Source organism: Emys orbicularis, chromosome 11, assembly GCF_028017835.1.
Source record: "Emys orbicularis isolate rEmyOrb1 chromosome 11, rEmyOrb1.hap1, whole genome shotgun sequence".
NCBI classification, from domain to species: Eukaryota; Metazoa; Chordata; order Testudines; family Emydidae; genus Emys; species Emys orbicularis.
In genome coordinates, this window is record NC_088693.1 from 10,942,920 (window position 1) to 10,969,894 (window position 26,975).

The window sequence follows — 26,975 nt, forward strand, 5'->3', positions numbered from 1 at the left end:
CCTAAGCCACATGGATATTGCAAGTCTTAATATTAAGTGCTTTGGGACCCTGAGGTGCAGAGTACTATTAGCAGCGGCATTACGTTAGAGCCGAGAGGTCCCAACTAAGACCAGGGCCCCATTGTGCGATGTTCTGTACCAACACATAGTACAAGAGCTTACAGTCCAATAGACAAGGCAGGAAAAGGGTGGAAGAAATGAAGTACCAAACCCACGGGGGACTGAGGCAGAGAGTCACACAGGAAGTCTGTAACTGAGAACTGCTAACTGAACCCAGAACTTTTGAGTCCCACTCCACCACAAGACAGTCTTGCTGAAAAACGAGGCAAACGTGCTTTGGATTACTCCTTTTGAAAATTCTATTGCAGTCTCCGCTGCAGCCACCGTGAGGCAGCAGAATGTTGTAACATATTTTGAAGTACTAACATTCCACTTGTCCCAACAAAGATCTACAGATCTTCACAGGAACATAACAGATACTTAGTGTGTTCTCCTGATGTAACAAATCAATACACCCTCCCTCCCCTGGACATGGGCCCTCACCAAAAGTGTGTTTTGGAGCAGTGAAGAGGGTAAAGTGTAAATATCTCAAGTGGCTTGAGCTGCCCACTGACAGGCCATGATGTGTGGGACATAACGATCTTGCCCTGAAAACTCTAATCATCTTCTGAAGATTGACAATCATTAATGAGGTTTATCTCTTGGGTAGATAGATACCAAAACATTAGCTTCTCTCCTTAGAGGATGATAATGGATTTTCTTCCCTTCTTTGCATTTAGAAGATTTGAGGCTTGCTTTCCTTCCTGACAGAATGATGATGAGCAAGTAATGATCTCAAGCTAATTTTGTATAGACATAGTGGTCATTCACCATGTTATGCATGCACCATGCTTGTCACCAGCAATGCATTTAACCTCATAACGCCCATGTTTATCAACATTCCTATTTTACAGAAGGGGAAAATAGGTCAAGTGATTTCTTCAAGGTAAGACAGCAAGACTAAGGGAGAGCTGGGAACAGAACCCAGATGTCCTGACTAATAGTCCTGTGCTTTAACACAAGACAATCTTTCCTCTGTGAGTTAGAATAGATGTTCCAAAGTTTGGGGATGTTCTGAAATAGTGTTTTGCTTTGTCCCGTTATGGACCTGGAGACAGCTGCAAAATAAACATTCGGATCCAGTTAATAAATTTTCAGATGCTCAGGGGGTTTCAAATCTACAGTAGAGTTTTGATTAGTCTCAGATTCAAAATTCAAAAACTGAGTTTTGCTCCAGACCCATCGCTACAAGCTGGTAAGAACTTCAGACAGCATACATAGTGTCCACTGGTGCTTGGAGCTTGACGAACGAAATACTGGGTGAAATATCATGGTCTGTGTTATGCAGCAGGTGAAATTAGATGATCAAGGTAGTCCTTTCTGGCCTTAAAATCAGTTATAATCTGGACACACAGACTAGTTGCAACACAGCCCACTTTTTGTTAGAAGAGACACACAGCAGAACCAGTGGAATGAGTGGAACCAGTGACTGTAGCCTACTGCATTGACTTGAGTCCAGCTCAAGTCAATAGTGACTGAAAGCTGTTACCTTGTGCTGCTTGTTCAAGTGATCTATGGGAAATGAATTGGTACTCTCAGTCCCGTTCCACAAGGACAGGCATCCACCATCCCAGCACACCCTGACTGATAACCTGGCTGGCAGAACCAGCAGATATACTGAGGAAGCATGTACCATGGAGTGAAGCACTGTCACTAACTCAAGGGGCCCCTCTAGCTCATGTCTGAGGCACACTAGTGGGCAGGCGGGGAAAGCTTCCCCGGCTGCAGCCAAAGCTGTACCTGGCCTGGGGTATGATGGAGAACTTTGCTTTTCTAAGGCTAATAATTTGCCAGCTTCCACCAGCATAAAACTCAGTTACAAAATAATCTCCCAAGTGGTTAAAAAAAAGGATTAAGGCCAGATTCTTTTGTACAGACGAATTGTGCTTGGGGCAGGAACGGGGTGAGAAGAGGTGCAAAGGTGGCCATACCCTGCCTCCCCCCAGACACACACCTGTGCTGGGGGCCAGGAGGGAAGGTATCCTAGAAGTTGTTACACTGGGCCTCTGGCACTAGAGGATTTCTTGGCATAGAGGGAATCCCCTACTGGCCAGGAAAGCCTAGCTTTCAGGCTGCTTTGAGGTGTTAGGAGTGGCCACCAGCCAAAAACACCTAAAACATACATTAGTCTGTTTGCTCTTACCCGTTTTTGACTGCAGCGTACAATCAGGAAGGTCTCTATACTGTGCTCCTTGAGGTAAGCATTGCGTTCTCCTCCAAAACCCAGCTCCACCTCGTAGTCTCCATTCAGATAATTCAAGGTTGCTTTGGTAATGTGGATTCGCCTGGAATGAGACAAAAGGCAAATTGTGGAGTTCATTAGGCAGCTCTAATAATCACATATCTAGTAAGCCAATTCCTGCCGGTGACAGATTCTGTGCACTAGAACAAATAGCTCATTTCAGGGTCCAATCCTGCTGCCGCTGATATCCCCTGGGAGTTTTGTCTTGCCTTTCAAAGGGAGTAAAATCAGGCCCATTGATATTTTTCCATAGAATTAGGTTAAAACACATTATCCAAGTTTTGCATCCATTAATAAGCATCCCGGTGGATGTAAGGCAGCCATTCATTCATTTGATTTGCTTGCTCTAACACACAGTAGACATGCTTGCTCAACAACCAAAACACATTACACACACATGACCGAGACATGAGTCTATAAAGTCATATGCCATGTATACTCTGCTGCATCTAGTTTACTATACCATATTCATCACCGTAGTACCCAGGTGCCTTACAGAGGTATACAATCAAGTAGATGATCTATGTTTTCTACTCTTCCCTCCTAGGGGAGAGGAAATATAGAAATACCTGCAGAATAATAATCTCATGGGGAAGCTATGTCAGGGAGTTGGTCTTCCACTGGTCCTTAAGGTAGTGAAATGTACGTTTATTTGGATCTGTTATGGAAGGGTGTTCCAAAGCAGGAACAACATTTCCTTCTGATGACCAGGTGATATCTTCAGCAAACATTTATTAGCATATGGTTACACCTCTCTCTAACCATGACCCATTGTGATAGGGATCACACAGAGACATTAATCCCGAGTGTCACTTCATCAATTTCACTGGAATTACAAAGAGGATGAATTCCATTCTTTGCATATAAGGCATGTCCACCATGGGTGACTGCAGACCTATTGTGAACAGAAGTGTAGGGTTGAGAGGAAATAAACCAGCCAGTGAGTGCCCAAATTCAAAATTCTGCACCACACTCATGCTATGACAGACAAACAAACTAACCAAGACCCTCCTGCAGGTCAAAAGCAAAACTGTCATGTGGATTGACTCACAACAGCTTTGGTGAAGCAACAACTTACCCTGCTTTACCTCCGGCTTCCATGTGATTGGCTAGCGTGACATCATTTGACCACACATCAAACTGCCACTTCCTGAGGCCCAAGACTCCACAGTGAACTCTCCCACTGTGGATCCCAACCCTCATGTTCACGTTGACTCCTGTCACCTCCCGGACCAATCTGAAAAGAGATGCAGAAAGAGAAGGATGTCTCTGGGAATTATGTGCCTGTATCCAGTGACATAACTTGACTCCAAGAGTGCAAAATCCACAATTCCCTAGAAATTATTCAAACACACACAAAGGGCTGCTCATTCATAGTACTTTAGCTACAGAAAACAGACAGGCTGTACTGCACTTTGATAATCTGGCTAGCCAAGCAAAGTACTAATTAGACAGGGGTGTCCTTGGAATAAGTCCTTTGTTCTCTCAACTTGGTTGCAAGTTCAGAGCTCATGGAAAAATTCTTTGGGAGGGTGAAAGCACTAAGTCTTGGTCTTTGATTTCCATTCCAAAACTGGACATAACCTCCCAGCTCTCTGAACCTCATTAAAAGTAATAGCATGTTGCAAAGAGAAAAAGGAAATGATTTTGAGCTCGTAATTTGTCTGTATGGCACCAGGCATCAAGTGTTCCATGGATGAAACCTGATCTGTGTGTGAAATACTCACTGCAGTTGGAAACCTTGAACTGAGCTTTAAGCTGCAGCCATCACAAACCACAGAACCACATCTTCTGCTCTCACTCCAAGTGGGCAGCTACAAACACTCAGACTCTGATTTTAATGAGCTCTTGGATCCTCTGTTTGCTCCCAAAACGATTACTGTCATACTTGGTGGTTTTTTTCCTTTTTAGGGCAAAAATTTACTTGAAGAGCTCTTCACATGGAAATTTCATTTGGGAATTCAGGTGGGGGGGGGACCTACGAAGGGTCTGATGGCCTCATTAAGGCCAAATATGGCTTATAGTTGCTGATGATCACATCATTACCAGAATGCCCATGTTTCACAGAGAAACTCACCCGACAGTTCCTTGGTTGTCTATGGGGTTGAGAGGGGGGCAGGGCACACAACAATCTGAGCAGTTGATTCTATGGGCCAGATCCTGTACTTTCAGTAAACGCAGGTTCTTGTTGTGCACAAGGCAAATCCTACTAACTGCAGTCAGTCCTGACCATAGCCCTGTTCTGTTCCTGCAAAGACAAGCTAATCTGGGGGAGGAACCTGCATGGAAAGGGAGATATTAATTCTCCAAGGATCTAGTGCATTCTGCCCTCATCACCTGATATGGGGCTCCACAGCCTTAGGTTTGGTAACAAACGAGCAGTGGTTGCATACACCAGTCAATAAAATAAATTGCCCCAAATTCAGTTTCATTTGTTCCTTATTCTTTTCTTTTCTTTAAGAAGGAATCAAATGGTTTTATAAAAGTGCTATTTTCAACTCCAAAGCCTGATCAGGATTGAGACCTCATTGTTCTAAGTGTCATACAAACACAGAGGTAGATATGGTCTCTCTCCCAAAGACCTCACAATCTAACACTTGACATGTTTCTAATGGCAAACGCCTGACACTTTGACTTACCGGGGTGTTATCATTGAACCTTGTCTCATAGCTCCCAAATGAACTGATAACACAGGCTGTTTATTTTTTCCTCTGGTTTTCTTAACGATATATACATAAATAGAAGCCTATCTTTCCACTTACTCATCCCGGTACTTACATGTCCTCTGTGCACTGCACTGTCTAGCTTTGAGAACACTTATTTGTAACCAATTATGCCTATGTTAATTGATCTGCTCAGAGCTGGAACTCCTCAATATAGGTCCAATTCTGTGATATGGTAAGTGTTCACAAATCCCAATGATTTCATTGGGAGCCAACATGTGTTCAGTCCTTTTCAGGATCAGCTCCTCTAGCATTAAAGGATCTAAAACAGAAATGTAAAGGCTCTGCAGTTCTCATCTCCTTCAGTTCAGTAAATTGGATTGAATTTCCACTTTATCTTGATCAAGTCTCAAGGTACGTATTTATTGTGCTGGGTACAGTACATCCTTATTATTGGGATTTTTTCAAGGACATAAACAAACACCCACACCTTTGTCTCGTTTTTTAGATCACAAGTATGTGGTTTGAAAAGCAGCGTTCCCACCTAAGAGATCTCTTTCTGAGACTGGTATGCAACAACTATTCCTCGTCTCATACACAATGCACACCTGGACTATTATATCTGTACTTTCACTTATTTTTACATGCTGCTTCCTTGCACTTTTCACCTGTGAGATCTGTATAAAAGGAGTTGTCAAATAACCTGCTTCAATGGCTGTAGTAAAGAATCCCATGGAATTGATGTGGAGTACAAAGAAATGGCAGGTTAGGCAGCATCTTATTAAATGCTAAAAGGAATCATTTCCAACAACTTGTACTACCAAGAAAACACTCGGTCTATTACATTTAACAGCAAAGGTCTCGCTTTCTACCGTGGGTGGCTTGAAAGAATCTATAGCCCTTGACAGATTGCTTTGTAAACCACCCTCCCCGCTCAACTGAGTAACACTTAGGGTATGTCTCCTCTGCAGTTAAACACCCGCAGCTGGCCCACGTCAGCTGGGATGTGGGGCTACAAAACTGCAGTGTAGATGGCTGGGGATGGAGCCTGGATTCTGGGACCCGGTGGTGGGTGTCCACAGCGAAATTTTATAACCCTGTCTGAGCCCCACGAGCCTGAGTCAGCTGACACGGGCCAGCTGCAGGTGTTTAATTGCAGGGTAGACATACCTTATGAAGCCGGAAGAGTCTAGGCTTCTTTATTGAACTGCAACCCACCTTGCCTTGAAAAAAATGCATTGGGCTGCTAGTACCCTAGGGTTTACAAATAACTCCTCCTCTATCTTTAAAGCTTGCCTCCCACTTTGTATGGGATGAAAGGCATTTAACAATCACTGGAATAAGTGATTTTCTGTTCTCACTCCCCCTTCCTCCCCCAACCTCCACCTACCCTTAGGAACACAGAGAAAATGTTTCAGATTTATTAACAGTTACAAAGATCTCTTGAACATTGTAAAACAGACTTTATCATTGCTGGGCTTTGCCCCATGTGGAGTTACTTTTGCCTGTGCACAGGGACGGCAAAGCAGGTGTTGAACGCTACTGTTGTAACCCGTTGGATTTATACACTCGCTCAGTGCAGTGTAAACGACTGAAAAGGGACAAGGCAATGAAGCACCAGGCTGCTTATCTGTGAATAAACAGCCAAGCCCAACTGTTTGCGGCCAAGTAATTAGTCTGAAAGAAGCTGTCCACCCACCAATAAACAAATCCTCTGGACTTGTGCCCATCTTCAGGAAGATGACTTGGCACAGGGTGGATGAAGGGGTGATCTGTGGCAGTTGTGAGGAGGATACGATCCTCTTTCCCCATCCCAAGCACACTCTCTGCAGCTGCTACGGACCCTCAGGGTTGCAGTGGCGTCCATGATTGTGGCACCAGCAGCATCCTTCAGTCCCCTGATCCTAACCGCCCTCTAAGTTGGTGCAGTTGGAGCCCTTTTGGTGCACAGGCCTATATCATATTGTCCTCATGTAGCTTCATCAACATCCTGTCTTAGCCTTTCCTCCCCCTACACATTACATCTGCAGCCTATTGGGCCTTTTCCAAATCAGGTTAGTAGGCAGCATTTTTCCCTTTAAGAAGCAAAGGGGCAAGCTACTGCAGAATGACCAGGGGTCTACAAAGGTTACAGACAGATTTCCATTAGAAACCCTCTTTTCACATGCCTCTACCTTGCTGAAAAATTCTTGTTTGGGACTGACACCTTCCATGCCTAGGATGACCCTATCCCCGTAGGGAGGAGGGGGAATATTTTAGATGCCCCATCTGGTTCTAGTGGAATCAGGCTTCCATCTTTCTACTGTCAGGTCCATTTGTGTGCCTGTGCTGGTCCCAAATGTACCCGCTCTCTGCTGGCCTTTAGCTCAATGAGCTAGCTACCTCATGCATTAAGAGATGAAATACATTTCTCTCCCTGGGGAATCGGTACTTACGAGATAGCCTCTATCATGTCCATTCCCATTTCAACACAGCAGTGTGCATGGTCAGCTCTTGCTTCTGGTAATCCAGACACGCAGTAGTAGCAATCGCCCAAGATTTTTATACGTAAACAGTGATTTTCCTACAAAGAAAAAAGAAAGAGAGGGAGAAGTATGAAACTTCATTTCATGCTTGCAATAACTTGCCTTCTAGGGCAGTGAATGTTAGAAATCTAGTGAACCGGTGCAGTATGTCAATCGTGTAACAGGAACCAAAATCAGAATTATAATAGAAAACTTACAGCTGCAAGCTTATCAAATCTGGCAAAGAGCTCATTCAGCGTCATGACCAGCTCCTGAGCTGTACACTGGGAGGCCAGGCTGGTGAACCCCTCTATGTCTGCAAAGAGGATGCTATGGAAAAAAAATAAAGAAGAAAGATACAGACACAAGTGCCATTAAATTATTGCCTCGTTGCCTAAGTTCTAATCTGCTAGTTAATGTCCCAAGAAGAACACACAGGCTGGGAGTCATTCAAGTGGCTTAATTCATGGCTGATATCAACCCTTTTCCCCAACAGAGCACACTCTTGGCAATTTCCCTCCTTGTCCCATTTCTGAAGGCTCCACTCAGAAAAGCCACACTCATTTGTCTACTTTCCTGCCCCCCAAAAGAAATTGAGGTTTTTCCTGTAATGTGCAAATCTAATTTCCTTGTCCCACCTCTCACACAGCTATAATGGTCTGGTTTTCTTGCCTACACCCCTGATCCATTACTACTGCAATAATAATAACAGTACTCTGCTCATACATTGTAGCCTTAAAGGGACCTTAAAGTGCTTAATAGATGCTAAGTTCCACAACACTCCCTGTGAGGCAGGAGTTATACTAATTGTATAGACAGGTAAAGCAAGGCACAACAAGGTTGAGTAAAATGCTTAAAGTTGCACAGTGAAGAGCAGGACCCGAGAGTCCTGATTCCCTGTTCTAACCCACTAGAACACCCGGCTTCAGAGCCATGGAACGCTTCTCTGTTCTTTATGAACCAGCGAGGGAAGTCTGCAGTTTTCTTATAGCCCAGCCTTATTAGCTTCCTTTTCTCACCTCTAGTTTTTTGGTCTAATTTCTGAAAAACTTATATAAATAATATTTCACTTTTACACAACATCTTCCATTCTGAATGGTCCCCAAAGCACTATCCACAACTATTCACATACAGTACCCCGATACGCTGTCACCACGGAGGATGTAGGGAAGCAACCTGGCAGCGTAGAGCGCTGCCGCAAAACAAGAAGGGAGGGGAAGACATTCTTGCCAAACACACTGGGGCAAACCACTTCTGTTACAAGAAGTGTGTCAGGATCTTTAACATCCATATAGAGCAAATAAGACTAAGACTGTTAAGATTTCATCCGAAAGACCCCTAAACTGCATCACACAAACAGACATGAAACTAAATTATTCTACCTTGGAAAAAAGATGAGTTATCCCTCCAGGATTTGATGCAGTTGGGTCTAAATATTAGACATGCTGTTTAGGCCATTGAGGTGCCTCACAAAGCAGAGTGAGATGCCACATTACACCCAGCTCATTATTTGCTACAGGAGATCTCTGATTTGTTACTCCCCAAGAGCTGCTGCTCTAGGCAAACTGCAGCGGGCACATTTTCAGGGACATCTTCCCATAACATCCCAGGACATGAAGTAGTGCAAAAGTAGCAAAAAAAATTTCATGAGTATTTTGAAAATGCTGAAGCACATTTTGATTCAGGCACATTTTCACCCTGTTTTCTCACTTCCCTTCCATATTTCAACTCTAATATCTGACCATACTGCATGAAATAATTTTGGTCGGGCAGATGTTGACGCTCAAACACGATAGGGAAGAGAGAAAACAGGGTGCCAAGCATGCCTGAACCAAAATGTGGTTTGGGATTTAAAAAAAAATACTAATGGAAACATATAATAAATCAAGCTTTCATATCATTTGCAAACAAGTTAAAACAAAGGAATACAATTAAAATAAACCAAAAATCTATTGAGATGCATGTATAGCTTCCTAAGCAACCATGGCTCTCCCTTGAAGACCTTGTACATTTTAATCTTGTGTTGTATTTTTGGACCATGAGCAATTATTATTAGAACTGGCTCATTATAAAAATTGGAAAATGTCTGATTCTTATGCTGGCAAAAAGCCTAATCTTTTTGTGGGCTCAAGATCTACATGAAAACTACTTTCATACTGTTACTTACTTTTCAAGACAGGAATACTCTGTTAGGCACCAGTACAAGACAGAAAAGCATTTAAACGGCCCTGGATTCAATATAATATGTGGTTTCCCTTGACTGGGATGGGAGGAAAACTGGTAAAATTTCACTATGGGGCAAACAATGAAGTCCTTCATCTTGCTCAGATCCCATTGTGTGGGCCTGTGCATATTACATAAACGACATTACACCTAAAGCACAGCTAGTAGTACTGCTCATTGTTCTCTTCTAGGTATTTCTGGAGACACTATGCATAATGCCTCACATCGCGTCACCGCTTGGGCAGTATAGTGGCTGTCTCTCACACACAGAGATTACTCTAATGATTCTGAAATAAGGGTCAGTGCTAATGCTAATATGCACAGGATAATAACTAATGGTCCCCCTCGCCATCATGTCAGGTAGGTAATGGACACTCCACAAAAGCTACTCCTGGTAATCTTTTATTGGTAAAATGGAGTAATTTTCAGAGGGCTTCATAGCTGATTTGCACACAAATTTATGTCTTTTCCAATTGAAGCTAAATGCCAACAGCCTCAACATTGCCTTAACTTGTAACCTTTGCTAGATGAGCAAAAATTGCTTTTGGGTTGAACGCTGATGAATTAAAGATGCCTTTCTGTCAGCTTTATCCTCATCCTGAAGTTACAGGGAAAGAGCAGCTATGGGCCCTATTTTAGGATTCCACATCTGGCCCTCTGGCTGAACTTTGGACAGCTGTTGCACAGTGTAACACTAGAAACTCACAGATACAAACACCAGAGTTATGAAGTGACCGGTCAACCACACACCTCATCTGGAACCAGAAGTAGGCAATCAGACAGCAGCAGAGACCCCACTACAGTTCTGTGTTAAATTTAAACTACTAAGAAAAGGGAAAGTTTAAAAAATTGACAAGGTAAAGAAACTGTTTTTGTTCTTGTTTCATTTAAATTAAGATGGTTAAAAGCAGCATTTTTCTTCTGCATGTTCTGGTTGGTAAAGTCAAGCACTGGACACCTTCCAACTTCTGCAACAAATGAAGCAGGTTTCTACAGCCAACAACCTCCTTCATTCTAAACCAGTGGTGCTCACACTTTTTCAGTTGTGCCCCCTGTTACCAGTAATGGGATCTGTCTGCACCTTCCCCCTCCATTACTGCACAGCCAAGGCTTCCTCAGCAGTGGAGCTTGGGCTGAAGGCAGAGCTGGGGGTGGAAATAGGGATGGGGGAGTAGCTCCAGCTCAGAGCGGAGCTAGTTTGGAGGTGGAGAGGGAATGAGGGCAGAGCCCGTCTGGGAGCGGAACGGAGGTACTGCTGGGGATGGAGCTGGTCTGGGGGCAGACAGGGAGTGACGGCAGAGCTGGGCCTGGAGGCGGAGCAGGACTTGGGGCTGAACAGGGTTGGGGGAGGAGCAAAGCTGGGGGCGGAGTTGGTCTGGGAGCCGGGCTGGAAGCGCAGCACTCCCACCCCCCCACCATGGGGGCTGGCCCCAGCCCCGCCGCATGCCCCCCATAACATTCCTCTGCGTCCCCGAAGGGGAGCATGCCCCAAAATTTGGGGATCACTGCTCTAGACCCCTGATTCATCCCCAGAGCTCCACCAGTGTACTGAATGAAACAGGGTCCTGTGAAAAAATAGCAAGTGATCACATAGGTAAAGGCTGCATGACAATGCAAACACACAAGGGGGATGAATTGAAGCTGAATGGGCAGCCTTCGTTCTGGCATTAAAGTTTTGTGTGCTTGACTTTGAAACTGCAACATTCTTTGAACCGTTTTTTGGGGTGGAACAGACTTATAGGCCACAATTTAGGGCTATTATCATTATCTAGCCTGCCCTCCCCCTCCCACACAACACAGGCCACACAATATCACCCCACAGGCAGAGTCAGAGCTTCTCTTTAGAACGAAATCTACCAGAAATTCCCCCCAAATGGCTGATCAGATTTGTGGGACATAGAATTGAAAGAGGAATTACTGTAATTATGCCAAGTTATTCTGAGGGAAAAAAGGAGCCTTCGTGCCTTAATTCCACCCCACTCGGCCACTTCCGACCCTTTCTTTGTCTGGCGCCATTTATTTAGTGTCGTTTTATTTCAGGCTGCCCTTAGAAAATAAAGGTGTTTTGTTCAAGGAGGATGGCAGCTAGCATCTCTATTGGCAGGGCCGGCTCCAGGCACCAGCTTGTCAAGCAGGTGCTTGGGGCGGCCACTCTGGAGAGGGGCGGCACGTCCAGCTATTCGTCGGCAATTCGGCGGACGGTCCCTCACTCCGGCTCGGAGCGAAGGACCTCCCGCCGAATTGCCGCCGCAGATCGCGATCACGGCTTTTTTTTTTTTTTTTTTTTTTGGCTGCTTGGGGCGGCCAAAACCCTGGAGCCGGCCCTGTCTATTGGAAAGCAAAAGTCAAGCCAATTATTTTGCAGGATTCATCAGATGAGGCATTTTCCTACAGGTGAAAGTGGACTATGCTTACACATCAATGAGTGCAAGACACTGCAGTCGTGCCCCTTCACAGACGAAGGGTCAACCAGCATTGAAATTTTGGGACGAATAGAGATGTTGACGATAAAGGCTAAACAAAATGAGGGTTTTAGCTATAAATCTCAAGGGGATGAAGAGCTTACTGGTTTAAAAATGCCACTGATGCCATTAGTGAAGGCTGAGTGGAGGGGAATGGTAGTAATTGACTACAATTAATTTATGGCCTGAATTTCATAGATGATCAGCTGCCACAGGTCCTGCTGACTTCACTGGGAGCGGAGACTGTTAGCACATCTGGAAGGCAATTGCTGTGCAAAAAATATAATCTAAACAGGTAATTAAAATGCAGAAATGGCTTTAATGTTCTGGAGGTAGTTTCTGCATCATCACTGACCTCATGCTAAACTCATAGTGGGGTCTACATTGACCAGAGCTTGACTTTCCCCCTTATTTTTATGTAACTATAAGAGATGGTAAATTGCTTATTTCTGGGGGAATACAGGGGAGAAGAGAAGTTAATTTTTTTATATGGCTGAAGCCCTTTGGTCTCAACTTGGTCTTAACTCGATGATCCACAAGGTGCACTACCCAGTGTTTTATTACTTAAAATTCATTGTCTTTTTTCCAGAGTATATTTTCCTTTATCCTATAACACAACACAATACAACTTCAACTCCTACTCCCATTAAAATGCTTGACAAAACTCCCAGTAATGTCATGGGCTGCAAGATCTGGCTGGTAATTTATATCTTATATACTGACACCATCCTCAGATGCTTTCCAGGGTTAAATCACAGAGCAACAGCAGGAGTACAACTAAACATAGAGAGAGACTGATTAAGAGACACAGGCAAGAGAGAAGACACATTTTGAGCTCAGATTTCAACACAAAGAGAGAGTCAATGAGTCAGAAGACATAGGAGGGCTCTTCCAGATGGCAGGCATCATACAGGAGAAGGCTCTTGGATCAAGAGCCTGAGACATGAGGCAGAGAATCCAGCTGGAAACCAAAGCAATGAAGAGAGGAATAGAAAGAAGAGAGGTCAATGAGGGAGGCTGGAGCAACTCTATGCAAGTTTAAAAAAAAATCCAAACAATCACCCACCTGCCCTCCCACCACAATTTTTTAAATTGGAGCCGTATACGACTTAGAAGCCAGCGGAGTTATCAGAGGATGGGTTTAATGTGGCCACGCTTCTTTTTAAATGCAAGAATATTTGAAATGCTAAAGCAAATCACCAGTATTACTAACGTCAAGAAAAATGATCATGTTCTATTTCAAAACATTTGCATCCCAGCCACAACACAGATCTTGCAAGGGAAGAAACACAAACCCTATCACCATCACAATGGCAACACGAGCCATGAATATAAACAGCATGTGTTACTGGAAACTGAGCATCAACGTGCACTGAACGGCAAACTCAACAAAACCCTAGACACATTGAGATTTAATGAGTTATAAAACACAGTAAAGCACATCCAACTGCATGAAAATTAAAGCCATGGTATTTGATTGTAAGAAATGATTAAGTAATGAGAAAGGGGAAAGCTAATTTGTCATAATAAAATTATCATAGTTTACAATAAACTATAATTTAATTAATTTGGGCAAACGGTTAAAGGTACAATAAGTGAAAGTAAGTAATAGTTTGTAGCAAACAATATGTTTGCTACAAACATATTGTTTTTGCTACAAACATCAATGTTTTTACTAGGCTAATTGGTAAGGATAGTCACTCGGAGCATTGCTGTTAGTTTTATGACACTGCCAGTGTGCTGTTTGTTTATTATTTATTAAAGTCAGCGTATCTTTTTTAACTGGTTAGATCATTTTGCATTAGTTACTTTTACTACTGGAAATCAACTAGCCTTTTAAATTTGGCTCCATCAACTACTCTCACACATTAACTGGCACTGCTACAATTTGAGATACATATTTCAGGGCAACTACATTACATGTAATGATTGTGCTATCTATTCTAGGATCATAAGAACATAAGAATGGCCATCCTGGGTCAGACCAATGGTTCATCTAGCCCAGTATCCTGTCTTCCAACAGTGGCCAATGCCAGGTGCTTCAAAGGGAATGAACAGAACAGGTAATCGTCAAGTGATCCATCCCCTGTTGCCCATTCCCAGCTTCTGGCAAACAGAGGCTAGGGACACTTCACAGAATGGGTTAGCATCCCTGCCCATCCTGGCTAATAGCCATTGATGGACCTATCTTCCATTAACTTACCTAGTTCTTTTTTGAACCCTGTTATAGTCTTGGCCTTCACAACATCCTCTGGCAAAGGGTTCCATAGGTTGACTGTGCATTGTGGGAAGAAATATTTCCTTTTGTTTGTTTTAAACCTGCTGCCTATTACTTTCATTTGGTGACCCCTAGTTCTTGTGTTATGAGAAGGAGTAAATAACACTTCCTTATTTACTTTCTCCATACCAGTCATGATTTTATAGACCTTTATCATATCCCCTCTTAGTTGTCTCTTTTCAAGCTGAAAAGTCCCAGTCTTATTAATCTCTCCTCATATGGAAGCTGTTCCATACCACTAATCATTTTTGTTGTTTAGTCTTTCTCCCCTTCAGCCATTTGGAGGATGAGCATGCACATGAAAGGGTGCATGTGAAAACTAGTGCACGAAGAAACTAGGGAAATGTGGTCTAGATGAAATTACTATAAGGTGAGTGCATAACCGGTTGAAAGACTGTACTTAAAGAGTCGTTATCTATGGTCTGCTGTCAAACTGGGAGGCCATATCTAGTGGGGTCTTACAGGGGTCTATCTTAGGTCCGGTAGGACTGATACTAGTCAACATTTTCATTAATGACTTGAATAATGGAGTAGAGAGTATGCTTATAAAATCTGCGGATGATACCAGGCTGGGAGGGGTTGCAAGCACTTTAGAGGACAGTAATCAAAATGACCGTGACAAACGAGAGAATCCGTTTGAAATCAACAAGATGAAATTCAATACAGACAAGTACAAAGTATTACACTGAAGAAGGAAAAATCAAATGCACATCTACAAAATGGGGAATAACTGGCTAGACAGTAGTACTGCAGCAAAGGATCTGGGAGTTATAGTGGATCACAAATTGAACATGATCCAACTGTGTGATGCAGTAATGAAAAAGACAAATATAATTCTGTGATGTATTAACAGGAGTGTCGTAAGTAAGATATAGGAAGTAATTGCTCCACTTGGCACTGGTGAGTTCTCCAGTAGCATGCCGGATTTAACTAAATTGATTCTTCACTGGAAACAGGTGATAATAAATAACCTCTCTGGAAGGAAGGCTATTTTAGGAAGGCAAAACAAATAAAATGAGATATGCAGTGGCTATAAGCCAGACCACAAAAGGAGTTTGTTATATCTGTCTTTGTGACATGCAAAGGAAATTCAGTGATTTATGTACAATGTAAGTACCACTTTATTAATCCATCACCACAAACCAAATCAGATGTCTCTGCCTGCTGATCATAAATATAAATCCCAATAACCGTTTCTAAATGAGGTTTCAGAGGATTTTGAACCGTGTCGCGTGTCTAATAGGGGATCTGTTCTTCAGGACTGCTGGGAAGATGGAAACATTCACAACTGTACAGGACAGAAAGTGAAGGATGTTGTCTCTATTCATACTGAAAGGGAATTTAGGAAGGCAGAGTTTAATTACCCAGATTGGAATATGACCCAGCATTAAATCCCTGCTCCTGCAATACATGTCATGGGATCCATAAGGCCCACAAATGGGCAGATCCTGAGATTTATCTCATTCAAAATAGGTCACCATCAGCAGAGTATGTCTGCCAAAACATGGGGGTGCTGGTTCTCTACAGATTTCAAAGGGAAAGTACCATCTACCGGATCTGCAGCTGCTGATCTGATTTTAACATCAGTAAGATGTCTCTGGGAAGTAAGAGGAAAACAACTGATCCAAATTCAGCCTTCAAGTCAGGGGAAGCTCGATACTTTACATTGAAACTTTCATTGTTGTATGCAGTATTGTTGTAGCCATGTTTCTTTAGTGTCTCTCACTTTAAATATGTTTTCTGTAATTCTGGGGTTCTAAAGAGTGAATATGTTTTTGGGGTCGAGAGAGAGACAGAGGGATTCTCTTGTCATCTAAAAATGTTAGTGGTACCAGAAGCCAGTAGGGAAAAGAATAAGATGACTCACTATCAGAATGGCTTCTTGACTCTAGTGCTACTACAAGAGGGATCCTTGTGGGGAATTGAGGAAAGCAATAAGAGCCATGAGGATGTAAAGGGGAAATTAACCAAAGCTTTAAACTAAGGCTGTCAAGTGATTAAAAAAAATAATAGTGATTAATTGCGCTCTTAAACAATAATAGAATACCATTTATTTAAATATTTTTGGATGTTTTCTACTTTTTCAAATGTATTGATTTCAATTACAACATAGAATACAAAGTGTACAGTGCTCACTTTATATTTATTTTTTATTACAAATATTTGCACTGTAAAAACAAAAGAAATAATATTTTTTCAATTTACCTAATACAAGTACTGTCATGCAATCTCTTCATCATGAATGTTGAACTTACAAATGTAGAATTATGTACAAAAAATAACTGCATTCAAAAATAAAACAATGTAAAATCTACAAGTCCACTCAGTCCTACTTCAGCCAATCGCTCAGACAAACAAGTTTGGTTACAATTTGCAGGAGATAATGCTGCCCGCTTTTTGTTTACAATGTCACCTAAAACTGAGAACAGGGTGTTTGCATGGCACTGTTATAGCCAGCATCGCAAGATATTACATGCCAGATCCGCTAAAGATTTGTATGTCCCTTCATGCTTCAACCACCATACCAGAGGACATGCGTCCACGCTGATGACGCTCAATAACTATCCAAAGCAGAGCGGACCGACCCATGTTCATTTTCATCATCTGAGTCAGATGCCACCAGCAGAAGGTTGATTTTCTTTTTTGGTGGTTCAGGTTCTGTAGTTTCCGCATCGGAGTGTTGCTCTTTTAAGACTTCTAAAAGCATGCGCCACACCTCGTCCTTCTCAGATTTTGAATGGCACTTCAGATTCTTAAACCTTAGGTCGAATGCTGTAGCTATTTTTAGAAATCTCACATTGGTACTTTCTTTGCGTTTTGTCAAATCTGCTGTGATAGTGTTCTTAAACCGGGTCATCATCTGAGACTGCTATAACATGAAATATATGGCAGAATGCGGGTAAAACAGAACAGGAGACATACAATTCTCCCCCAAGGAGTTCAGTCACAAATGTAACTAACACATTATTTTTTAACAAGCATCATCAGCATGGAAGCATGTCCTCTGGAATGGTGGCCAAAGCATGAAGAGGGATACGAATGTTAAGCATATAGGGCACGTAAATACCTTACAATGCCGGCTACAAAAGTGCCATGGCTACAAAGGTGCCACATGAACGCCTGTTCTCATTTTCAAGTGACAATGTAAATAAGAAGCAGGCAGCATTATCTCCTGTAAATGTAAACAAACTTGTTTGTCTTAGCGATTGGCTGAACAAGAAGTAGGACTGAGTGGACTTGTAGGCTCTAAAGTTTTACATTGTTTTGTTTTTGAGTGCAGTTATGTAACAAAAAAATCTACATTTGTAAGTTACACTTTCATGATAAAGAGATTGCACCACAGTACCTGTATGAGGTGAACTGAAAAATACTATTTATTTTATCATTCTTAAAGTGCAAATATTTGTAATAAAATAATAATATAACATGAACACTGTACACTTTGTATTCTGTGTTGTAATAGAAATCAATATATTTGAAAATGTAGAAAAACATCGAAAAATATTTAATACATTTCAATTGGTATTCTATTATTTAACAGTGCGATTAATCATGATAAATTTTTCTGAGTTAATCGCATGAGTTAACCACGATTAATCAACAGCCCTACTTTTAACATAATATGGAATATTTACCTTTCAGACACACTCCGTATTCACTGCGACTGTTAAGCAAGAATCACAGAGCAGGCAGCGAAGGAGGAATAAACTTCAGCTGACTAGTGTACAGAAAGCAAACTGTTCATGTTTGCACCTTGAATCAATGGTGTCAGAAGTTAGAGAGGAAGAGACCCATTCAGTCTCATCTAGTCCAGTGCAGGAGGCTCCTTACAGTATATTTTTCAGAGCTTTGTCTAGCACAGCTTTAAATCCATAAGCTCTCGACATTTGCTGTTTGAATCGCATTTGGCAAGTTTATCCTAGCATCAAGGATATTTAGCCAAGCAAGGCTGCTTTTCCATTCCCTATCCTAGAGCAGCAATATGTGCAGAATGATCACTTTCAACCTAACAACCTTATTTGGGGTATTGCTTCCTTGCTCCCTCTTCTCCACTCCCCTTTCATCTTCTACAGTTTTCTTGGAAATTAATTCATTTGCAAACTGTTTGGACCAGGGATTATGTCCCTGCTCACTATGGAACGCATTGGGTTGCCTATATCATTACGTTACAGTGTTATACAGCAATAATTCCTTGGATAAAACAGGTGACTGTAGGGAAGGTGACTAGCGCTGTAAAGTGGACGAGCTTGTGCCAAGACATGAAGAGAACCTCACAGAGAATTGAAAGTATGGATCAGAGGGACAAGTGAAGTTTCACAAGGGTAATTTTCAGTCCAGTTTAGGGAACATATTAAATTGATGACACAAAGAAGAAATATGAGGTAAAACATCAATTATTTGCTGGGAGGATTGAATTAGCAGGGAAAAGACATTCTAATTAGAAGAGGAAAGCAACCAACTATAGATTGAGTTGCACAAAGATGGGACACATAAAGGGCCTATGGAATTTAATCATCGAATCATAGAACCATAGGGTTAGAAGGGACCACAAGCAAGTTTGAGGTATTTGCTAATTGCAGATGTAAAATTTCACCTTTTAAGGCAGGTTTTAACAATCTAGTCCATTAAATCTAGGGATGGGAAAGACCTATTAGGTCACCTTGTTCCCTACAAAATATTTGTCAGTGTTTTGTCCATTCTAGCTGTAAATGTCACAAGGATTGGGGTTTCCACCGTTGGCCTCAAGAGACTATTCCACAGCCTAACAGATCTCATGGTCATGAAGATTTTATTGATATGCATTCCCTTTTACCATAGTTTTAACTTTTTCCCTCTCCTCGCTATTTACACCCTGAAAATATTTGCTGATTTATCTACTGTCTGCTATCAAATTCTACTGATGTTAATTTGGTGTAGTTCCATCACCATTCCAGTTATTCCAGGTTTACATCACCACTGTATGTACTTCACATACACTACCCAAGTGACTATTATTCCTGCCTCTAAATAATTACACCACCCTTTCCATGGCTATTGAATCAAGCCCACTGTATAAACAGAGCAGTAGCAGGAACAGGGATTTATACTGTGAATGCTCATATTTGAGGCACTAAAACTAAGCAACACAATCGATTTCAACCTAACAGAGGGTTCAGTACTGGAGATGAGTGAATCAGTTAAGATAAAACAACTTCCCCATTCGATTCTTTGCCGAAAACTTGATCCCAGATTTTTAGTTTTAAAGACTTTTTAGAAAGTTTAGTTAACTTTCTTTGTTGTACACTTTTATATTTATTTGTGCATTCCAATATGGACTAGAAAGGAAAGTGCTGAAATATGGAAAGAAACGTGTTCTCATGGCATTTCCAGCTCAACCAGAAAGAAGAAGAATCAAATCTCACAAATAAGGCTGTTTTTCCACCAGATTTCCAGTTAAAGAAGATCAGATAGCTTAGATATGCATTGCAGCCGCAACGCTGAGAAGTAGAAGTGTCTAGCTCCTCTATTGTGAATAGCAAAACACTGTGGGAGTTGGTCTCAAATACTTATAAAATCCACCCAACTGTGTTTTCACAAACTCCAATTTGGTTTAACATGAATGTAATAAATGGGAGAGCGGAAACCACTTTGCTTCACATAAATAGAAAAATAGGGGGTCTTAAATATCTATTTGATGATGTATTTTTTCAGACCTTCAAAAGAGAAAGTGGTTATAAATTTACCTGAGGACCAAGCATGAAAATAAGGGCAGTTTAGAAATAATAATCAGGCTACTGTGTGAAAATTGGGAGGATTTTCCTGGAACATCCATTCTGGGAGACTTTGATTTCAGGGGCAAACACTCGGCATGTTACTTGCAGCATTCAGTTAAAGAAGGTAACCTGAATGTGTCACACTCTGAATGTGATATTACTGTAAGACAAACTGAAGAGCTCTCCAGGAATATGAAAACCCAGGCAATCCACTCATCTTCAAGAACGTTTTGGGAAGTGTGGCTGCTTTCTGCCCTCTCTCCATCCCTTTCTCTTATATGCCTCATTTTCTCCATCCATAAAAGTCAGATACTACATCAATTCGGTGTTATGAAGTGTCATCAATATTATTAAAGCACCTTAGGGCATCAGGTAGAAGGTATCAATTTAGTGCTTTAATTATTATTATTACTATAACTTATTGCAGCAACTAGGTATCCCTTAAATGCCCCCCACCCAAGTATTGACCCATCTGGCCCCTGTTTAGCTTTTGAAATATCACTGGATCATCAATTTGGCTTTAGAGCAGTAGAATTAAAGAGGACAGCTCCAAAATCACACAGAGCTTGAAATAAAATTTTAGATTACATTATGACTCTCATATAGTAGGTATGGGACATATAAGAAGATAAAGGGAATTGTCCTTGGTTTGCTCAGAACATACACATACATCTTGGAGGAGGGGGCATAGAGAAAGGCGACAAATAAACACCATGCTAATGTTGGGAAAATGCATGATTGTGTCAAATAAATTATAGGCGAAATTCACCCTTGTGCCAACACAAGGCTTACGTGCCATGGAAGACCCTCTGAAAGGAGGTCCTTAAGGGGATGTTAAGTGGAGCAAAGGCTTTGTGCTGGCCCTTAGCACTAGGGTGAAATTCACTCCATGTGAATATTTCGAATTTTTCCTAAGTCAATGAAACCTTGTGTTAAGCATCATGTAAAATTGTGGCCCTGAGTTGCTGAAAACTTTAAGTTTTGTTTTTGCACCTGCCCATTTTCTCCAAAGTCTCCATTTCCACCAAGCCTCCTCAAGGTGTTTTGGATGCAGATCTTGGAGTATGATCAAAAATCCTAGGTGGCTGAACTACCCATAAATTAAAGGATGGAGCTTCCATTCTGCAATTGTTCTGAATAAGCTACACTAAAATGTATCTTCAGCGTACATGAATCCAGTAAGCCCAGAACCTGTTGCACATTCTCTCTCCACCTAATGGTTTGTTTAGGGAAAAGATGCCCATTTGTCAGGGAGTGAATTAAGCAATGTGAAGTGCAGGAATTGAGATTCTTGACTGATAACAGAAAGGAACATATAGGAGAACTATCCATTTTCTACCTCTACGGGTATGGGCTTTTGAAAATTTAAGAGGTGGTAATTATAATGATTATATTTTATTGCATCCAAAACAGCAAGATTAAATATCAAGGCTTCAACAGAGTAATTGACAGGTATGAATACATACTGAGATTTGACTCTAGATGTGATATTAATGGTAGCAATTTGTAATAAAGTGTAAACAGACAAAATATTACAGAGAAACACTGGTAATATGAATGCAATTGGGGACATTATAGCAATTTGGATAAACGGGTTCAGATAAGACATGGAGTTTTAATGTAAATGAAGCCTATTTGTCTACATGATCTCATTTTGAGGAAGAAGACTGTTAGGATAGTAGTAATAATAAAGCAACAATATTAGATGCTTAGATATTGCAGTGAAGAGCGCAGTGTAGATGGTAAGAAACGTTAGCTAGGATAGGTAACGAAGATGTCACTGGACTCAGATACCCTCAGTTTTTGAAGACATAGCATTAAACTAAACTAACCGTCAAAACAGAAGAGAAGGAATTCTGTAGGCAGCCTTACACTTATTCCGCGTACAGGACTGCATAAGCTACAATCTTCTAGGAGTTCTGCACCCCCCAGCTATCATGTCCTCACTGATTTGCCATTCGTGTCCTCATCCAACTTCCAAGCTGATCAACCTCAACAGAGATTGATATCCCTAACAGTCCTTGAGGTTTGAAAAGTTGTACTTCAGATCCACTTCTTGGCTTCCTAGAGCAGGAAACAGACCACTGGTAATACAAATAATTAATAGTAATAAATAAAGTGGAAAAGGCATTTGACCACAGCCTGAGGGCAGGAATCTCAGGTAGGTTGGGTGGGGTCAGCTGCGGAAATATGTCCATCATGGATCTGATCACAGGTTGTGAGGGACTGTAATGATCCCTGTACATGCTACTACATATTGAGCTTCACACAACTGACAGTGGACCATACTGTAGGCAATGGGGCTACAGTCACAAAATCAAAATGGCCTGGGCACTGAAATGGAGCTGACTAACCATAAGCCTATAGATCATCACAACTCAAGCCTGAAGAAATCAGAAACTACAACACAATGTAAAAGTGACCACAGATATAGAGCAGCAGCGAAAGCACTGTCATTTCACATCTATAGTGGAATATGCTAACATCAGTCTAAGAAATGAATCTTCTACCTACCATGTTTGCTAAGAACCACTCTTCTGGGGAACATTTGTGCTGCATTAAGGGAGAAGAGCTGGAAGCTAAGGTGGCTTCTTTCATTAATGACTCTAAAAGAAAAAGAGGCCATACTGAAAGGGGTATAGCTCACCCGTTAAGGGACCATCCTGCTCCCAATGACATCAATAATAAGACTTGTGTGGATTTCAGTGGGAGAAGAATTGGGCTTAAAGACTTTAGAAGAAGAAATAAAGAGGAGGATCCACTGTGGGAGTAAAACAGCTTCCTTTGGATGCTGCAATCTTCACTGGTATCCTTCAGTAGTTGGCAAGAATCTTGGGTGAAATCTTGTCTCTACTGAAGTCAAAGGCAAATTCCCACTGACCTTATTGGTGTCAGGACTTCACCCCCCACGGTTACTAAAAGTTACAAACCCAGCATCTAGTATCATACCTTGTTTAATCAATATAATATTTAAAACTCATATATATCCATACTTCCCTTTGTAATTCTGTAACTGTTAAAAGACTTCTGAATTACCAAACTAAACATAAAAAAATTCCGGACGCTCATTGGCAGGCATAAAAATAGCTCCCCTTCATTTGAAGGCAGCTTTGGATAAGTCACTGGATGAATAATACTTTTGGGTAAAATCCATCCTGCAATATGAAACGTATTCCACACATCATTCCTCCCTCCCTAATTATCTGACACTTGGAATTCAACGAGCGAATGCTTTACATAAATTAAGTTAGTTACTTATGGAAGTACTAAAGTGAAGTTAAATGCTCTAATACCGTGTATTCTATCTTGCGCTGTTCAGATAGTACACAGCAGTACCAGAAAATGTCTTCACACCACTTCCATTTCTACTCGGTAGGGCAGGGGCAATGGCAGCCAGCAGATCTGGCTTCTATTCCCTTCTGCCTCACTGTTTGACCACGGGCCTATTGCCTAAACTGTCTGTGCCTCAGTTTCCTTGCCTGTAAAAAAAAAAAAAAGAGTAATAATGCTTACCTAGCTTTTTCCAAGTATGCCGAGATCCTCAGATAAAAGGCACTATGTAATAATTAAGATTACTAAGTATTATAACTTGCAACAATTTGGCACTGAATGGGTGAACAAACATACAGCATATACCAAGCGGGTGTGCAGCTGGAAAAACAACAAACAGGACAAGTGTACAGTACGATGGGGAGGAGGCCTGATTTAATTGTACCTCGTCCTGCGAGCTGCTTTTCCTGCTATCTAAGGCACTTATTGGCCCCTCCTCCCCCACAACACACACCTAAATTACCACAGCATCTGAACACCTCACAATCTTTAACATCATCTTTTTGAGGTAGGTAAGTACTATTTTGCCCTATTTTATACCCAGGGCACTGAGGCACAGAGAGACCAAGGGTAGTGCTACACTGCAATCAGAGGTGTGACTGAAGCACGTGTAGACACCCCTGAGCTAGCACTGATCTAAGTAGCTCGAACAACAATAGCAGTGAAGCTGCGGCAACTTGGGCTGACCGCCTGAGTACATATTCTGGGTCCCGAGCGAGCGTGTACAGCCTGTGGTGCTGTGGCTTCACTGCTATTGCTATTGGAACCAGATCAAAGCTAGCTCGGGTGCGCTACACACAGGGGCGGCTCTATGTTTTTAGCCGCCCCAAGCACAGCAGTCAGGCGGCTTTCGGCGGCACGCCTGCAGGCGGTCCGCTGGTCACGCAGATTTGGCGGCATGCCTGCGGGAGGTCCGCCGGTGCCGCGCCTTCGGCGTCCCTGCTGCCGAATTGCTGCCGAAACTGCGGCACCGTCGGACCTCCCGTAGGCATGCCGCCGAAGGCAGCCTGACTGCCACCCTCACAGCGACAAGCAGGCCGCCCCCCGCAGCTTGCCGCCCCAGGCACGCGCTTGCTGCGCTGGTGCCTGGAGCCGCCCCTGGCTACACACGCTGCAGGTACACCTCCGACTGCAGCGTAGACATACCCAAAGTGACGTGGCCAATGGGGAAAATGTGGGGAATCTGTCTGCAAGATTTCTGAGTTCTGTGTGAGATTATGAACTCCCTGTGTGTGTATTTTTTACCAAGCTGCAAACCCCATTTCAAATGTGGGGCTAGCTGTCATTTCTGTGGCGCTGCTGCTACTGTTAACTGAAATTTCAAGGCAGAGCAGCAGAGGCCTTACAACGGAGTCTCCTTAAACTTTGACAATCATCCATCTAAATGACAAAGTTGGCTGCTGTCCAGGGCGAATTGGCTTTTCAGGTCTGAACTCAGGGGGGAAGTCGTCTTGGGAATGAAGTCACCTGACAGGGAACTGTGATCCTTCTCAGCCTCCTTGAGTGATATCAGTTGACAAAGGGTGTGAGGTTATTAAAAAGGGCAGGAGTTGAGCTGCTCAGTAGTCCATTTTTCACCAGCTCAAGAGGAGAGAGAACAACTCAGCATGTAGGAGGAGCTTGGTGAGGTAGAGGAGTCTGCACCTACCTGGACACAGGTGGTCCCCCGAGAACACACAAGGGAAGAGTGGCTTAGTAGAGGGCATTGCTTTTAGGATGTTTATTGTTTTCTAAATTATGTGCACTCTCTTACGCTTCATCTGGCAAGGAAAAGGAGTCATTTCCTTAGAATCCTGGGCAAAGGGTTGGTGTGTGTTATATATTTCACAACTACCATGTACATCCTGAGAGAGCTGAACTGTAACCCAGAAGGTTCACACCTTAGGTGGTACTTTGGGGGAGAGAGTCTTTAAGATGGGGAGAAGTCAGAAGGGCCAGCATTTAGACCAGAGTTCTAGACAGCTGGACAACATATTTCAACTCTCGGGAGGAGGTTCTCGACAAAGGGGCTGTGCCTCAAGGGGGTACTAGGGACCCCAAGACTGGGGTAGTGGCTGCACTCTGTTGAGGCTCCAGAGGCTTAAAACACACATAGGCACAGCAGTCTAGTGAGTGGTCATGGGGAGCCAACTGGGACCCGACACCAAGGTCACAAAGGAAGTCTCTGATGGAGCAGGGAACTGAACGTGGGTGTCCCAAGACTAGGGTGAGTATTCTAACCACTGGATTATCCCTCCTCACCTGGCTACATCCTCCTGTCTCCTCAACATGCCAGTTATTCTTATTTTGCATATCTACTAAATATCAGATCAAGCTACACCACACTACACTACCTTACGAATTACCATGCATTTTCTGACCTGTGTAACTTACACCACCATGAAACTTCGGTTGAGTTTTTCCAAGAGAACTGAGATAGCATCCAAACTTTTCATGGGGAAAATTTAAATCTAGTGAGAGAAAAGATTTGATTGTGCCAACTGATGAGGAAATAGCTGCTTTAGTTCTGCCAGCTACAGAACTTAACTTCATCTGCAAATGATTCAGGTAACCGAATAGACAGCAGAGGTCAAGATGGAAAAAGCCCGAGGGAGCTTCAGCAACACTGGCCAGGCAGATACGGTTTGGGGAGTGGAGTAGAGCACAGGGGGATGACAGGAAAGCAGTGACGCTCCTGTAGCACCGCAAGGTAGTTGTGGATCAGCAAGGAGTGCACTGCGGGAAACGTTGAGAAGAGGAACACCTGTTACACTTCTGAACTGTGGAGCAGAGCAAAGGGCTAAGGCTAGAGAACAGAGATGAGAATTGCACCATCACACATGCAAACACCTTTAACTTTCCTATTTTATTCTCCCAATTTTCACATCAGTTGTTTCTTATTCTGTTGAAACGTACATAGGATTTCTAATTTAATTTTAGGAGAAGCAATGCCACTCTGCTACTGCTGGACAAACAGATCTGCAAATAAACAACAGGAGCCGCAGCGGCAAGAACTTTGCTCTTGCTATAGCATTGTCCATCAAGGAATTTCAAAGCAGCACACTCTATGAATTCATGCAATAAAACATAAAGAATAGGCCAGATGCTTACTCTGGAGAGTCTTGAGAGACTTTAATATACCAAACAAAATTTTTTAATATAGTTATTAGTTTGCAATTTGATAATGCGTTCTCTAAAGAGTCACTGGAGTTTGGTCAAATCTTTCCCAGAGCAGAGAAAGCTACCTGAAACAAGACAGTGCTTGGAAAAACGACATGATGTCTCAGACCAGAGAAATAAGAGGACAGAGTTATTGGTTCAGGACTATTTGCATATAAAGCACCAATTACTGTAGTATCTAGGTTATTTCTGCTCTCACAGTAGATCACAACAGCAATCTCGGTTTGGCGATTAAGCACCAACGTTGAAAAAATGCTTGGCG

The 26,975-nt window shown here is 42.3% G+C and overlaps 1 protein-coding gene across 2 annotated transcripts in view; it reads right to left on the minus strand.

Moving 5' to 3' along the window:
* ADCY5 (adenylate cyclase 5) overlaps nt 1-26,975 on the minus strand; it is a 300,445-nt gene that overhangs the window by 73,864 nt on the left and 199,606 nt on the right. For both annotated transcript variants that reach the window (XM_065413070.1, XM_065413069.1), the window contains exons 4-7: nt 7,727-7,838; nt 7,440-7,567; nt 3,420-3,578; nt 2,243-2,384 (exon numbers count right to left, since the gene is read on the minus strand). In XM_065413070.1, the coding sequence (XP_065269142.1) occupies nt 2,243-2,384; nt 3,420-3,578; nt 7,440-7,567; nt 7,727-7,838 (541 nt within the window). The remainder of the gene's footprint in view (nt 1-2,242; nt 2,385-3,419; nt 3,579-7,439; nt 7,568-7,726; nt 7,839-26,975) is intronic.